Raw genomic sequence first — 14,867 nt, forward strand, 5'->3', positions numbered from 1 at the left:
TAACACTGAGCGGTGGTGAGGCAGAGCAGAGAGCTGGGGACTGACGATCACCAGCTCTCTGCTCAATTAAAACTGAGAGATCAGCGGTCTTCTAATTGCTCAGTTCTCAGTCTTGGAAGTGGTGGGGGGACAGATGCAGCATTGGATCAATCCACCTAGGCGGGTATAATTTTTTTTTTTTTTTCCTAAAACCCAAACTCTTAAGTCATCTCCAGCAGTCCAGGAGTAACAGAAGTTAATTTATCTTAACAGATGCTGAAACTAATAAGAATCTTTTATTGCAGAAGAGACAAAGTACATCACTTCTGGAAAAAAAAAAAAACCTGTTTGCCGTTTGCAAACTTTTTACTTCGGATGTCAAGTTTCACTTAAGATTTTAAAACTGTTGATTTACTAAAACTGAAGAGTGCAAAATCTGGCGCAGCTGTGCATGGTAGCCAATTAGCTTATAACTTCAGCTTGTTCAATTCAACTTTGACAAAAAAAAACAAAAAACTGGAAACTGGTTTCTATGCAGAGTTGCACCAGATTTTGCACTCTTCAGGTTTTAGTAAATCAACCCCGCTGCCTCATGCACACAGGACATTTTTATAGAGATAGAGATATATATATATATATATATATTTTTTTTTTTTCAAAATTGATGTCCTTCCCCCCCCCCCACAAATAGAGCTTTCCTTTGGTGGTATTTGATCACGTCTGCAGTTTTTATTTTTTGCACTATAACCAAAAAAGGACCGTCAATTTTGAAAAAAAAAATTATATATATATATATATATATATATATATATATATATATATATATATATATATAGCGTCTACAAAATAGGGGATATATATTTATGGCATTTTTATTATACTTTTTTTTTTTTTTTTTACCAGTAATGGCGGTAATGTGTCGGTTTTTAGTGGGACTGCATCGTTGCGGTGGACAGATCGGACACTTTTGACACTTTGAGACCAGTGAAATTTATACAACGATCAGTGCTAAAAAAAAAAATGCATTGATTACTGTATAAATGACACTGGCAGGGAAGGGGTTAACACTAGTGGTGATCAAGTGGTTGTTCCCTGGGAGGTGTTTCTAACTGTGGGGGGAGGGGACTGACTGGAGGAGAGAGATCGCTGTTCCTGATCACTAGGAACAGACGATCGCTCTGTACTTCCTTGTCAGAATGGAGATCTGTTTGTTAACATTGACAGATCCCTGTTCTAGCTCTCTTGGGAGCAATCGCGGGTAGCTAGCAGACATCGTGGCTGCTGGCCACGCCCATCGGCTCGTGCAGCGAGCGCACGCACCTGCTATAGCTCTTAAAAGAGCCGACGTACAGCTACAGCGGTTCGCGGGAACGAGCCGACCTGCCGCAGTATAATGACGGCGGCTGGTCGGCAAGTGGTTAATGGGCAGTATTTTAGCTCAGTAAAGAAAAAAAAGCTGTACTGTTTCAAGCTGCAGTATGTAAGAGGCCTTAAAGCACGTTTTTACAGCCACTTTTTCCTGGAGTCGGTACTGCCTTTGCAGCTTATTTTAAAATTTCTTTTATCAACGCCCTGTGTAAGAAAAAAAAACGAGAACACTGCATGTGGAATACTATAAAAGCATGAAAACAGAATCCTTTAATTATAAGGTGTAGATTCAGGAAGCAGCCATAACTATTTTTATGGTGGTCAAAACTTTCTCTCTACGTCATACAACAACTTTGAAAGAAGGATAAATAACTACATCACCATGTGAATACATAAACTTATGTGCATCAAATGGACCCTCACAATACAGTACCTGATAGATTAGTCAGGCCTTCTAAGGAAGTGGGTAGGTTGCTCTGGGTTCGCTGTGTGTTCCTTAGATGCACAGTCTGCAGGGCTACCATTGCCGGAAGCTGCCTGTTAAAAAAGGTATAAGAATACAATTATAATAATAAAATAACGTCAGCACCAAGCCACCCTCCTGAAATGTACAGTAGATCAGTCTGACCTGAGCTGGGCATGCATGAGGGGGTTATTATTCAGGATGAGGGTCTGAAGGTGCACCAGTCTCCTCATCTGGGGTGGCAGGCTGTCCAGTTTGTTGTCACTCAGGTCCAGATATATAAGGTCCGTCAGATTTATGAACAGCTGGTTGGGGATGTTGTCAATGCTGGGAAAAGAAGAACAGAGAGATATAAGAACCCTCGTACTGCCGTGTGGCGGGATCAGCGATCTGACCTATGACCTCTCACCTGTTGTGGCTGAGGTTAAGGACCAGCATGTTTTTGGCGTTCTCCAGCTCCCTAGGACACTCCGCCAGCTGGTTATAGCTGAGATCCTGCAAGAGAAACCCCAATGCACTCAACACACATCAACTTCTATATTTACACAGAACCAAAAAAGTACTGGGAGAATCGTGTGCATCCTACTCATGGGTTGTTGTCTGTTAGGCTAGGTTCATACCTGTGTACAAACAGCACTGGAATTGCATTATGTTTGAACAGCTATGTCTTTTGTATGCGGTATTCATTAAATGAAATGGAGTTCCAAAGCACATCGAACAGCACCAAACACGCACTGAACTCTTTTCAAAATCACATCGCGTTCGAACTGCATATATGTGAACAGCCTCCATGGAAAATCATGTTATTTCACCTGTCATGCGATTCCATGCGTTCTGATACACATCTGAAGTCACATCATTGTGAACCAGGGATAAGGCCTTGCCTACACTTAAAGTTGGGGGGGGGGGGGGGGGAGACAGTAAAAACACGTGACTGAGCCTCATTTTTCTACCCCCCCAACCGGTCCTCCTTACGCAGCAATTGGGGGTGTTCACATGCCACCCACTGTGATACTGTGCATCACAGTGTGTCTAAAATGACAGCGGGTAGTACCACCCACCAAAAGTATCCAATTCAGCTGAATGCGGGTTGCTGCACCGCTACTGCCCTACAATTGCATGCAATGCACACAGTTGCAGCATGGATATTTCTTGTACAAAAGTTTTTAATGTAGCAAGCAAAACATAACTGATCACCCACGCAGGGGGTTCAATATAATCGAACATGGCATAAAGGCATGATTGACTAAATATTTTAGGAGTATAAAGTGCCCACAGAGCGACCTACCGGTATGGGCCGAAGGTCCGCGGCATGGATTATTAATGTTTGACAGGCAGTTTTAAACCTAATCTTAAGAGCAATCCACAGCCGATAACTCTTGTGTAATCTAGTTCACAAAGATCCCCTATTCTCCCTTTTTTTTTGCGTGTTCTCCTTGAGCTTGTGTGGGTTTCCTCCAGGTGCTCCTCTTTCCTCCCACACTACAAAGACATGCTGGTAGGCTTATTGGATCCTGTTTAAATAGGCCATAGTATGTGTATATGCATGCCTGTGAGATAGGGACCTTAAGCTGGCCATAGATGGATCGATGACCCTGCTGAACAGGCCAAAATTTAATCCATCTATGGGCTGTACTGAAGTTTTTTGTTTAAGTAATTTTTTTAATGCAAATCGCCGTCAGCGGCTATAGCAAGCCAGCAGTATTCATTGTGTTCTGCTGGCGGGGAAGACTCCCCGCCAGCAGAACACATTAACATTGTAGGAGGGATTTCCGCATCAACACTGCCTGTGTTGATGAGGGAAATAAGGCAATTTTCTTTCCTTCCACCAGAGAAAATGGTATAATCTATGGCTTACTTTAGACTGTAAGCTCCTTAAAGTGTTACTAAACCCACAACAGTAAGACTCCTTTCACACCGGAGTGTTTTGCAGGCGCTATAGCATTAAAAATAGCGGTGCGCTGGCAGGGCATCAGAAAAAGTCCTGCCAGCAAATTCTAGATTCTATGGAGTAGTGAACTCACCGCTCCTCCACCGCTGCTCCCCATTGAAATCAACGGGGCAGTGCTGCGATACCGCCGGCAAAACGCCGCTCCGGCGGCGTTTTGTGGGCGGATTTAACCCCTTTTCGGCTGCTAGCGGGGCGGTTTTAACCCCTAGCTAGCGCCCGAATAGCGCCTGTCTTCTCTGATCCTCCCCTTCTTCCATGGTCCCCAAACCATCTCCTGATAGAACAGAGCCTTGGGGGTAAGCTGCCATGACCCTCTGTTTGGACAGTGCTGATTGGCCCTGTGCTAATCACATGCACTCTCCCAAGAAAAAAGAACCAAACTGAGTTTGGTGTGTATTGCTAGAGACTGAGAAGAACTGAGTTTGATGCGTATTGCTAGAGATTTTTTTTTTTTTTTTGGGGGGGGGGGGGGGAGGGCATGTGGATCAGCACTGTCTAGAGGGTAAGAGGTCCTGCAGCCTCATAGTCCATTCAGGATGAAAACTCCTCCTACAGGCTTTAACCAGATACTGATAGAAGTCACAAGACTGATATACACTGCTGATGAGAAAAGGTATTTAGCAGTTTATATTTACTAAAATAATTGCATTTCCATGTTCTGTGTACTGTGGGAGACCAGATATAGTGAATGCAGGGTCCTGGGTTTAGTAACACTTTAAAGGGCAGAGACTGATATAAAAAACAAGTGTACGTAAAGCAAAGAATAAATTGTTGTTGCTATATAAAATATCAAACAACATATACAGTATACACACACATAATAACCATTTAGTATGCCTTGGCACGTACCAGTACTGACAGGTCATCCAGCTCAAAGATGTCATCCGGGATCCCCGAATTTTTCAAATTGTTGGCTCGAGCTACAATAGCCTGGGGAGAAATAAGGGAAGAGGGGGGGGCAAAAACATACAAATAAGACTGACTGCAGAAAGAAAATAGACTTTAGATAAACCTGTCATTTTCTCACACTGAGCAAAGCAAAAGGCTTTAATTAAAAAAAAAAAGACATTCATTTAGCATCATTCTCCCCTTTCTTTCATTCCCATGCAGCTCTGTTCAGGCAACCAAGAAAAGAAGGAAAACCGGGTGTAAGCTGGGGGAGTAAAGCCCAAATGAACCCTCTATATTTATCACAGGATCACAGTCAGACTACATATACAGAAATAAACGTACTGCTCTTTTACAGCTCATTTACCCTTACAGCAATCTGTGGTGGATCGCTTTTCAGAGAGCAGTACAGGAGTGTCTGACAAGCATTTAGCAGCTTAGACTGCCGCCTCCCAAATGCCTGTTTTTTTTTTTTTGTTCTTCGACAGCCAAACAGGGTTTTGAATGGGAATACCGAGCCTAGCATTTAGCTCATGGTTGCGATTAAGGTTGCACCGACAGTATTTTCATTAAAATGGATGGGCTCAAATCATACTGCAAAGATTTGCATGCGATTTGAACAGGAATGTGGTGCAATTCCTGTCCGAAACGCATGCAGTTTCCCGCACCGCTCCTGTGTGAAGCCCAGCTTGTCATAGCAACTTCAGCCAGAGTTCACACAGGAGCGGTGGGGAACCCGCATGCAATTCGAACTGGAATCGCACCACATTCCTGTTCAAATTGCGTGCAGTTCTTTGCAGTGCGATTTGAGCCCATTCATTTTGTATGGGCTCAAGTCGCATTCAAAGGTATCAGTACTCAGAATTGGCGAGTACTTGACCGAAAGTATTGGTACTCCTACTCACCAGCAAAAAGAACGGTATCAGTGCAACCCTAGTTGCGATCCAATTCACTTGACTGGGTTTTGTTTAGCTGCGGTACTGCCCACTCAATGTGACAGAGGGATCGTTTTTTGCCACGGCGGGTGTAAAGCTTTATCTGGCCACCATGTAGTTTTAAGGTGGGCGTTTGGGGGGGGAAGCTGAAGCTGAAACTCCACCACCTGTTTTTACTGTCCCCCGACCACAAGTGCAAATATGCTCCTGGGCTTTAGTTCCCAAGTGCTGCTGCAAGGGTTAAAAGGCGAGTCAGACGTCTGCTCTCTGGTTCAGGTAGAGGCCCAGATCTCCAGTGATCCAACATGCCCCCCCCCCCCCCCTTCTCCAATCCACAGGGATCAGGGATCTAGTGTGTGGCTGATTGGGGCAGCGTGCAGGGTGGGTGTCAGACCGCCGGAGACCTGGGTTGTTGCTTTTGTGAGTGCATTACAGTTATAAATACAAAGAATTCAATTGCACTTTAACCGGTTCCCGACCGGCGCACGCCGATGTACGTCGGCAGAATGGCACGGCTGGGCAAATGTAATTTGAATTCCCCGCCGCGCCATTGCGTGCTCGCCGCCGCCGGCACGCGCTGGCCGGGAGCTCCGCGAGTCGGGTCACGGGTCCCTCGGACTCAATCGCCGCCGGGATACCCGCGATCGCCTCACGGAGAGGACGAACGGGGAGATGCTGATGTAAACAAGCATCTCCCCATTCTGCCTAGTGACAGTGTCACCGATCTCTGCTCCCTGTCATCGGGAGCAGAGATCAGTGACGTGTCACAGCTAGCCCATCCCCCTACAGTTAGAACACATCCCTAGTACTGACTTAACCCCTCCCCGCCCCCTAGTAGTTAACCCCTTCACTGCCAGTGTCATTTACACAGGAATCAGTGCATTTTTATAGCACTGATTGCTGTATAAATGACAATGGCCCCAAAAATGTGTCAAAAATGTCCGATGTGTCCGCCATAATGTCGCAGTCACAATAAAAATCGCTGATCGCCGCTATTACTAGTAAAAAAAAAAAAAAATATTAATAAAAATGCCATAAAAACTATCCCCTATTTTGTAAACGCTATAACTTTTGCGCAAACCAATCAATCGCTTATTGCGATTTTTTTTTACCAAAAATATGTAAAAGAATACATATCGGCCTAAACTGAGGAAAAAAAAATGTGTTTTTTTAATAATTTTTTGGGGATATTTATTATAGCAAAAAGTAAAAAATAATGCGTTTTTTTCAAAATTGTCGCTATTTTTTTGTTTATAGCGCAAAAAATAAAAACCGCAGAGGTGATCAAATACCACCAAAAGAAAGCTCTATTTGTGGGAAAAAAAGGACGTCAATTTTGTTTGGGAGCAACGTCGCACAACCGCGCAATTGTCAGTTAAAGCGACGCAGTGGCAAATCGCAAAAAAGTGCTCTGGTCAGGAAAGGGGGTAAATTCTTCCGGGGCTGAAGCAGTTAACGCAAACCCTGCTGCTTTGCCCTGAACGTCAGAATTGCTTTAAGCCGGTTACTGAGTATTATAAAAAAGGCACACCAGTTCCCCCCCCCCCCCCCCATGTATTGTTTTGATGAACACAGCTTCTCCTAGCTAAACATAATCCACAACATAAAAAGCTTACAAACCCATCTTTACAAATCCATCTGTAAAAAGCCTAAATGCATATCCTGGATCTGGACTGATTGAAGGGAGCGACAGACAAGACAATACTCCCCTTGTATGAATGAAAGGGACACTGGCCGCTTCATTTAGCCACAATGGGGTGATCTGTATAACAGGCCCTGTCACCCGTCCCTAAATTTCACAGAGGGGAAGACAGAAAAAACAATCCCCCGCAGCTGGAAAAACACAAAACCCACCAACAACTGTCTAGACAAATCACCGATCGTTCTCCAGCATTGGAAGGGTTAATGGGAGCTCTGCTCCATCTGGTTTTGTCAGATTCCAGCCGATACCCCTTTCACACGGGCTTCCCGATCAGGTCCCCCTGTCAGTCTTTCAGGCAGACCTGACTGGACCCTGCAGTCTCTTCTATGAAGCGGGGGGATGTCACCAGACACATGTCCACCGACACCCGCCGCCATCCGATCCAATCCAATTCTGTCTGCCAAAAAACAGACGGATGGTGGTCCCACTCCCCATCCGTCCCGTGGACCTGATGGTATCGAATGGAGAACAGACAGGCAGCCCATTTCCATCCAATCTCCCCATAGAGGAGAGTGGTCTGTGTCTGTTCTGCATAGCGGAGTGGACCTGTAATCCGCCTGCTCAGCGGGGATCAGCGGAGAGCGGTGGCCATGTGAACAGGACCTAACCGTGGACAATTCTGCTCTAGTTTGAGAAACATCAGCTGAGAGGGGTAACAGGTCAATAAGGAGGACTGCTGCGTTTGTAAAAGTGGTTATATAGACCCAGTGAAGTGTCTGGCCTGATGCAGAGATGAAACAAAGCTAACTATATAAGTTGTACCTATTTATCTGCAGTCTTCTCTACATCTGTTCTAAGTCCAGAATTTATAATTCCCTGTGAGTAAGCTCAGGTGGGTGGGGTGAAATGTGTTAGGGGTGTGGCCTGGCGGGGGTCCAGGCCGAGACTGCCATTTACCATCATACAGCAGGTCACCACTGAAGAGAAAGCTGCTCCAGGTGAGCACATTAGCCATCCATCCACAGCATAGCCAGGGTTTAGGTGAAGGTGCTAGCACAGCTCGTCTGCAGAAACACAATCAAAAGAAATTCAGAATTCGGTGCAACACTTCACCTTTATCGATCCTTCATGCAAAAGTCATCACAGACAGTGCAGGGTACAGAAAAAGGTGACACGTTTGGCACTGTGGCTAGCACTTACTCATAACCTGAGATTATAAGTGCTAGCCAGAGCGTGAAATGCGTCAACTTTTACCGTACCCTGCACTCTCTGTGATGTCTTTTGCATGAAGAATCAATAAAAAGTGAAGTGTTGCACCGAATTCCGGATTTTTGATTGTATCATACAGCAGGTCTTGACTTAATGTGCAGATCTCAGCATACCTAGTCACTCTCTACCAGAATTTATGATGCTTGTCTGAGGAGTTAGAAAAAAAGTGGGCAGAGAGCTGAAATTACACACTGCAGAGCTCAGTGAGGAGAACTCAGAGCTGATTGGAGGGCACTGACACACTCCCCTTCACACAGCACACAGGAACAGAGCTGAGGCTGTCAATCAGCTTGATGCCCGTCCCGTCACCTTTTTTCTCTTGGTGTCAGGAAAACTTGTTGGAAGGGATTCATGCTGATAGAGGAACGGGCACCAGACAGAAATGACACTCAGTGTTCTGGATTGAGACAAGTACACACTCTAGGAGGGATATACTTTGTTCATATCTCATGTCTGAGGTTTACTACCACTTTAACATATGAGCAGATTAGGCAAGCGTGTAATAATCAGAAACCTCTGGTGCTGTTCTTATCTCAAGGGAATCATAACAAATAGCCAAGAAAATCAGTCCTGCTTTATGGTTTCCTCCACTGAGATTGGCTGGCCCAGAGGTGCCCACAGAAGGTACAGACTGTCCATACCACCATAAATGGCTGGATCGAGGGACAACCATCTCTTCTTTATTAGACGTAGTTAAAAAAAAAAAAAACAGAGCCATTTGTTCTGTGCGAATGGGGGCAAAAACAAATATCAGCCTATTTTTTCTATAGTTTAAATGTGATTCATTCATACAGAAGAGAGTATTAGGAATATTCTGCATTCTGGGCATTAGATGGAGCTGATGATCATAGGAAATAATCGCATAGGCCTTGTTCACACTGTCTGAGCACGGGGCATGCACCCGCAGGGATATCATAATCGGGAACAGCGTCTGTCATTGCAGCCACCACGTCCCAATTGACATTAATGGGACTACCTGCACAGAGATGCACAAACACCTATGCATCCCCATGTGGGTAAACAAAGCCCCCTACATAGGCATACGTTGTAGTACACCCTGTGTGAACACGGCTTTATTCACTATAATAATCAGTGCCATCTAGCGGCCACAATGCAGTATTTTCCTGATTAAGTCTATTCTGTATGAAGAACATCATTTGACCTAGAAACAAAACAGCCCAATAATTTTTTTTTCCTCCATTCATACAGAAAGAATGTACATGCAGCTTCACAATATCAACATTTTTATCAATACACCCCAATGTGTATGTTTAGTCAATACCACAACTTTAATCCGTGTTTAGATTTTAAAAGAAATAACCTCAAGTGCTTAAAAAGGGTATTGTTTTTTAAAATACAAAGCGATTGTAGAAGGTTTACATTTTATTTTATAAAAACAAACAATTATGTCATACTTACCTTTGCACAGAGCAGCCCTGATCCTCCTCTTCTCAGGTCCACCAGCCTGCACCAAGTGCCCCCATAGCAAACCGCTGACTATGGGGACACTCGTGCGGGCTCACTCCCAAGCCGGCTCGGCCACGCCCCCTCCTCACTGGCTGCAATTGACAACAGCAAGAGCTATTGGCTCCCTCTGATGTCTCTGAGTCAATGAGGAGGAAGAGAGCCTCTGTTCTCCTGCACAGCGCTGGATTGAGATCGGGTTCAGGCAAGTGAGGGGCCGGGTTTAATGCCACATTCAGAAAGTTTTTTACTTTAATGCAGAGCATGCATTAAAAAAGGTAAAAAAACAACAAAAACAAAAAAACAAAAAAAACAAAAACAAAACACACACCTTTCTGCCTTTAGAACCACTTTACTTTGCTCCAGAGGTGAGCAGACCAGAGTAATTCTGCCCCATACATGGTTAGGTATACTCACCCTCAGGCAGGGGAGAGAAGACAGCTCGCCATGTAGCGTGGTTAGGTTGTTGTGACTCACTGACAGATGCTCCTGAAAGAGGGAGAGAAAAAACGATTACCAAACATCAATAAACTCCATTAAAGCCCACTTGAAGTCATAGAAATAGATATGCAGACACACCTTGTACTAAGCACCTCCATTTTTACCTCCACTTGCCTGTTGCGGGAGCTGCACTGGGTCTAAATGTGACTGCGCAAGTTTAAATAGACACCAGAGTTAGACCCAGTACACATACTAGAATATAAACTAAATAACGTTGATTTGGTGGAGGAACACGCAAGGGAATTCACACAGAAGAATGTGAATGTTACCAGGTCACATTTGGGTGGAATAAATGGACTTGTGTCATTTATGATCTTCTATATGCACTTTGGTGATTGTACATGATTCATTGTGTTCACCTTACGGTTATGCCCCGTACACACGGTCGGACATTGACCGGACATTCCGACAACAAAATCCATGGATTTTTTCTGACGGATGTTGGCTCAAACTTGTCTTGCATACACACGGTCACACAAAGTTGTCGGAAAATCCGATCGTTCTGACCGCGGTGACGTAAAACACGCAAGTCAGGACTATAAACGGGGCAGTAGCCAATAGCTTTTGTTTCTTAATTTATTCTGAGCATGCGTGGCACTTTGTGCGTCGGATTTGTGTACACATGATCGGAATTTCCGACAACGGATTTTGTTGTCGGAAAATTTTATAGCCTGCTCTCAAACGTTGTGTCGGAAATTTCCATGGAAAATGTGTGATGGAGCCTACACACGGTCGGAATTTCCGACAACAAGGTCCTATCACACATCTTCCATCTGAAAGTCCTATCGTGTGTACAGGGCATGAGAGTTAATCATTTATTAGTATGTTTTTTTTTTAAAGGTATTTGGTTTATTTTGCTGATGAATATTTTGTATTTGGATATTCATGAATGCTGCAGTAAACACAATTTTTATAGTTTTGCACTAAGCGCAGTTTTACATATATGATCAGGTTATGGCTGATCTGTGTATAACACATACATATATTAGACCTAGTCAGACACACCCTCTTCCATTCTCAGCAATACAAATCTATGTGAGGACACTTGTGATGAGGGGTGTGATTGGTCCTCAGCTCTGCCAGCACAAAGCACTGGAGTGAGAGGGCAGAAAGTAAAAATTTCACTAAGAAAGTTTTTTTAACAGCATTGCATAGCACATATCAGCCCTACATAACAGCATGTGGGGTACAGAGCTATGATGATATAACTAGACGTGACACTTCTTTGAGGCTTTAATTCAATCAGTCTACGGTAGATGGGGTGAGATAGGAGAGCTACTCTAAATCCATCAGGCAACACGAACAACCCAACATCATATTGTCGAAGCCCGCTAATAAAAACAACATACAGACAGCAAAGTTTATTTTCTCACTTTATTAAAAAGTTTGCAAGCAAATGATTAAAAGATAAGTTCACCTTTAGGAGCATGTTACAGATTACACCCTTATTTAGGGTTTAACATGCTCCTACTCACCCATCTCCCACCACCAGCGCTCTCCCCCACCCTCGCCCCTGGCGGCGGAACAAGGGGGACAGGGGTTTTATCCTCACATCCTCTGTCACCATTTAAAAATAGCGTGGCCATGCAGGGCTCTGCCCACACAGCCGCATCATTTATGCACAGTTTCCTGTGAATGAGTAGACTACAAGTACCATCAGCCACTGCAGTTGATGTCATGTAGTTCTCAATGAACTGCAAGGGTGCCGGTGGTGCCTGGTGGGGAGAGGGGGAGAGAGGGGGAGAGAGGGGGAGAGAGGGGGAGAGAGGGGGAGAGAGGGGGAGAGAGGGGGAGAGAGGGGGAGAGAGAGAGAGAGAGAGAGAGAGAGAGAGAGAGAGAGAGAGAGAGAGAGAGAGAGAGAGAGAGAGAGAGAGAGAGAGAGAGAGAGAGAGAGAGAGCTCAAACTTCTACAGTTGTCAACAACACAAGAGGTGAAGGGAAATCTTCCAATAGGGACATTTGCTCTGGTGATAACTGTGTAAGTTGAGATTTCCCCTCAGTTCCTCTTATATTTCTGGGGCAGGAAGTGTGGGGACAACTCACTGATAGGGTAATGGATGTCAAGAGGATGTTTTTTTTCCCCCTTCTTCCAGGTAAAAAGGACAGAAGCATTTTAACAAAAAAAATAAAATAAATAAAAAAAGCACACACAAAAAAGAAAGAAGTATTTATTCTTGAATCATGAGAATCTTAAAGGTGAACAATTCTGGCACTCACAAACAAAAGATCCCCGTGATGAAGATGACTTACCAACTTGTGCAGGGAAGAGAGCTCCTCTGGTAGGTAGCAGAGTCCGGTCCTGTTCAGTTTCAGCCATCTCAGGCTGGACATAGACTTCACATGTTCAGGAAAGTATCCCCCCTGCAGAGAGAGACACAACAGCAGCAGGTCAGATCCAAACCACAGAACCTACACTGATCACAAGAAATATCCAAAATTCTAAATACATTGATAACCCCTCCCCAAGAAAACCGTGACTGAAGCAGCAGTTTACGAGTTAATCTAACATGTCACACCTGAGAATAAATTAGTGTTACACGGTAATAGAATTGAATTCAGCATGAGCCGTGTTTAACTACTTCCATACTGGGCATTTTCACCCCCTTCCTGCCCAAGCCAATTTTCAGCTTACACACTTTGAATGACAATTGCGCGGTCATACTACACTGTACCCAAATGAAATTTTTATCATTTTTTCCCCACTAATAGAGCTTTCTTTTGGTGGTATTTGATCACCCCTGCGATTTTTATTTCTTGTGCTATAAACAAAATAAAAGTAACAAGTTTGAAAAAACACAATATTTTTTACTTTTTGCTATAATAGGTATCCAATTTTTTTTTTTTTTTAAACATTTTAGGCCGATACGTATTCTTCTACATATTTTTGGTAAAAAATATCGCAATAAGCGTATATTTATTGGTTTGCGCAAAAGTTATAGCGTCTACAAAATAAGGGGATAGATTTATAGCATTTTTATTATTATTTTTTTTTTACTAGTAATGGCGGCGATCTGCGATTTTTATCGTGACTGCGATATTGCGGCGGACACATTGGTCCCAAAAATGTGTCAAAATTGTCCATTCACATTTATACAGCGATCCGTGCTATAAAAATGCATTGATTACTGTATAAATGTGACTGGCAATGAAGGGGTTAACCAGGAGGGGGCGCTGTAGGGGTTAATGTGTTGCTAGGGAGTGATTCTAACTGTGGGGGGTGGGGATTCACAAGGGGAGGAGACCGATCGGTGTTCCTCTGTACAAGGAACACACCATCGGTCTCCTCCCATCTGACAGGACGTGGATCTGTGTGTTTACACACACAGATCCACGGTCCTGCTCGGTTACCGGGCAATCGCGGGTGCCCGGCGGACATCGCGGCCCCCGGGCACGCGCGCCGGGACCCGAGCGATGCGGCGGGCGTGAGCGCGCACCCCCTGGGCTGCCTGGAAGGCTGCGCCGTCACATGACGGCGGCCCAGAACAACAGCTGCACCGTCCAGCCGTCATATGACGGCGGGCGGGCGGGCAGCAAGTGGTTAAAGGATAAATTCACCCTTTTAAGAAAAAATAAACGCACTTTTTTTTTACCTGCAAAAAAAAAAAATGTGCATTTATTTTTTGTTGCAGGAGCCTGGAAAGCATTGCGCCCACAATCAGATCACTGATGCCATGCAGGTCTCCTGCAGATCTGTCAGTGTAGGCTTCCTTGTACCTACGTGGGAAAGGGGCAACAGTGGAAGTAGATATATTTGTAAGGCAGCGCCCAATGAAAAAGCAGTACATTGTTATACCAGACAGGAAGGGGGGAGGTTGTCTGTATTAAAGTTAAGGTGAGTTTATAATATATAAAAAAATATATATGTATATATGTTGTGTGTGTGTGTGTGTGTGTGTGTGTGTGTGTGTGTGTGTGTGTGTGTGTGTGTGTGTGTGTGTATATATATATATATACATACACACACACACACACACATATACACACACACACACATTTTTTTTGTAACGGAAACCTGGGACCTGCCATTGGTGAGATCTCCTTTGGAAAATGCCAGCTTCCTGGCTGCCACATTTATGCTCTGGCTTCAAAATGTTATTATTTACCATCCCAGAACAAGCACAGAAATAAAGAATTCTCACTTTTTTTCGGACAACCATTTACTACATACTTACTACATGCTTGCTCCAAGTCTGTGAAAGACCAATACTGTCATCAGGCAAAGCCAAGCAACTAGCATATTCAGAAGGAATGAAAAAAAAAATATATATATATATATTTATTCATTCTATCTCTATATATCTCACACACACTTCATTCTTATAAAAACTGATGATGCAAACACATAGAGAAGCAATTAGTACCCAGTTAGAGCAATAGTAAGAATACAACAGCCAGGGAAAAATCTTA

General features: G+C 44.0%; 1 protein-coding gene across 2 annotated transcripts in view; it reads right to left on the reverse strand.

Annotated features, from left to right (window-relative positions):
• FLII (FLII actin remodeling protein) overlaps window positions 1–14,867 on the reverse strand; it is a 77,017-nt gene that overhangs the window by 40,734 nt on the left and 21,416 nt on the right. For both annotated transcript variants that reach the window (XM_073636378.1, XM_073636377.1), the window contains exons 2-7: window positions 12,711–12,821; window positions 10,377–10,448; window positions 4,611–4,691; window positions 2,220–2,305; window positions 1,976–2,137; window positions 1,781–1,884 (exon numbers count right to left, since the gene is read on the reverse strand). In XM_073636378.1, the coding sequence (XP_073492479.1) occupies window positions 1,781–1,884; window positions 1,976–2,137; window positions 2,220–2,305; window positions 4,611–4,691; window positions 10,377–10,448; window positions 12,711–12,821 (616 nt within the window). The remainder of the gene's footprint in view (window positions 1–1,780; window positions 1,885–1,975; window positions 2,138–2,219; window positions 2,306–4,610; window positions 4,692–10,376; window positions 10,449–12,710; window positions 12,822–14,867) is intronic.

This window comes from Aquarana catesbeiana, linkage group LG06 (genome assembly GCF_042186555.1).
Source record: "Aquarana catesbeiana isolate 2022-GZ linkage group LG06, ASM4218655v1, whole genome shotgun sequence".
NCBI classification, from domain to species: Eukaryota; Metazoa; Chordata; class Amphibia; order Anura; family Ranidae; genus Aquarana; species Aquarana catesbeiana.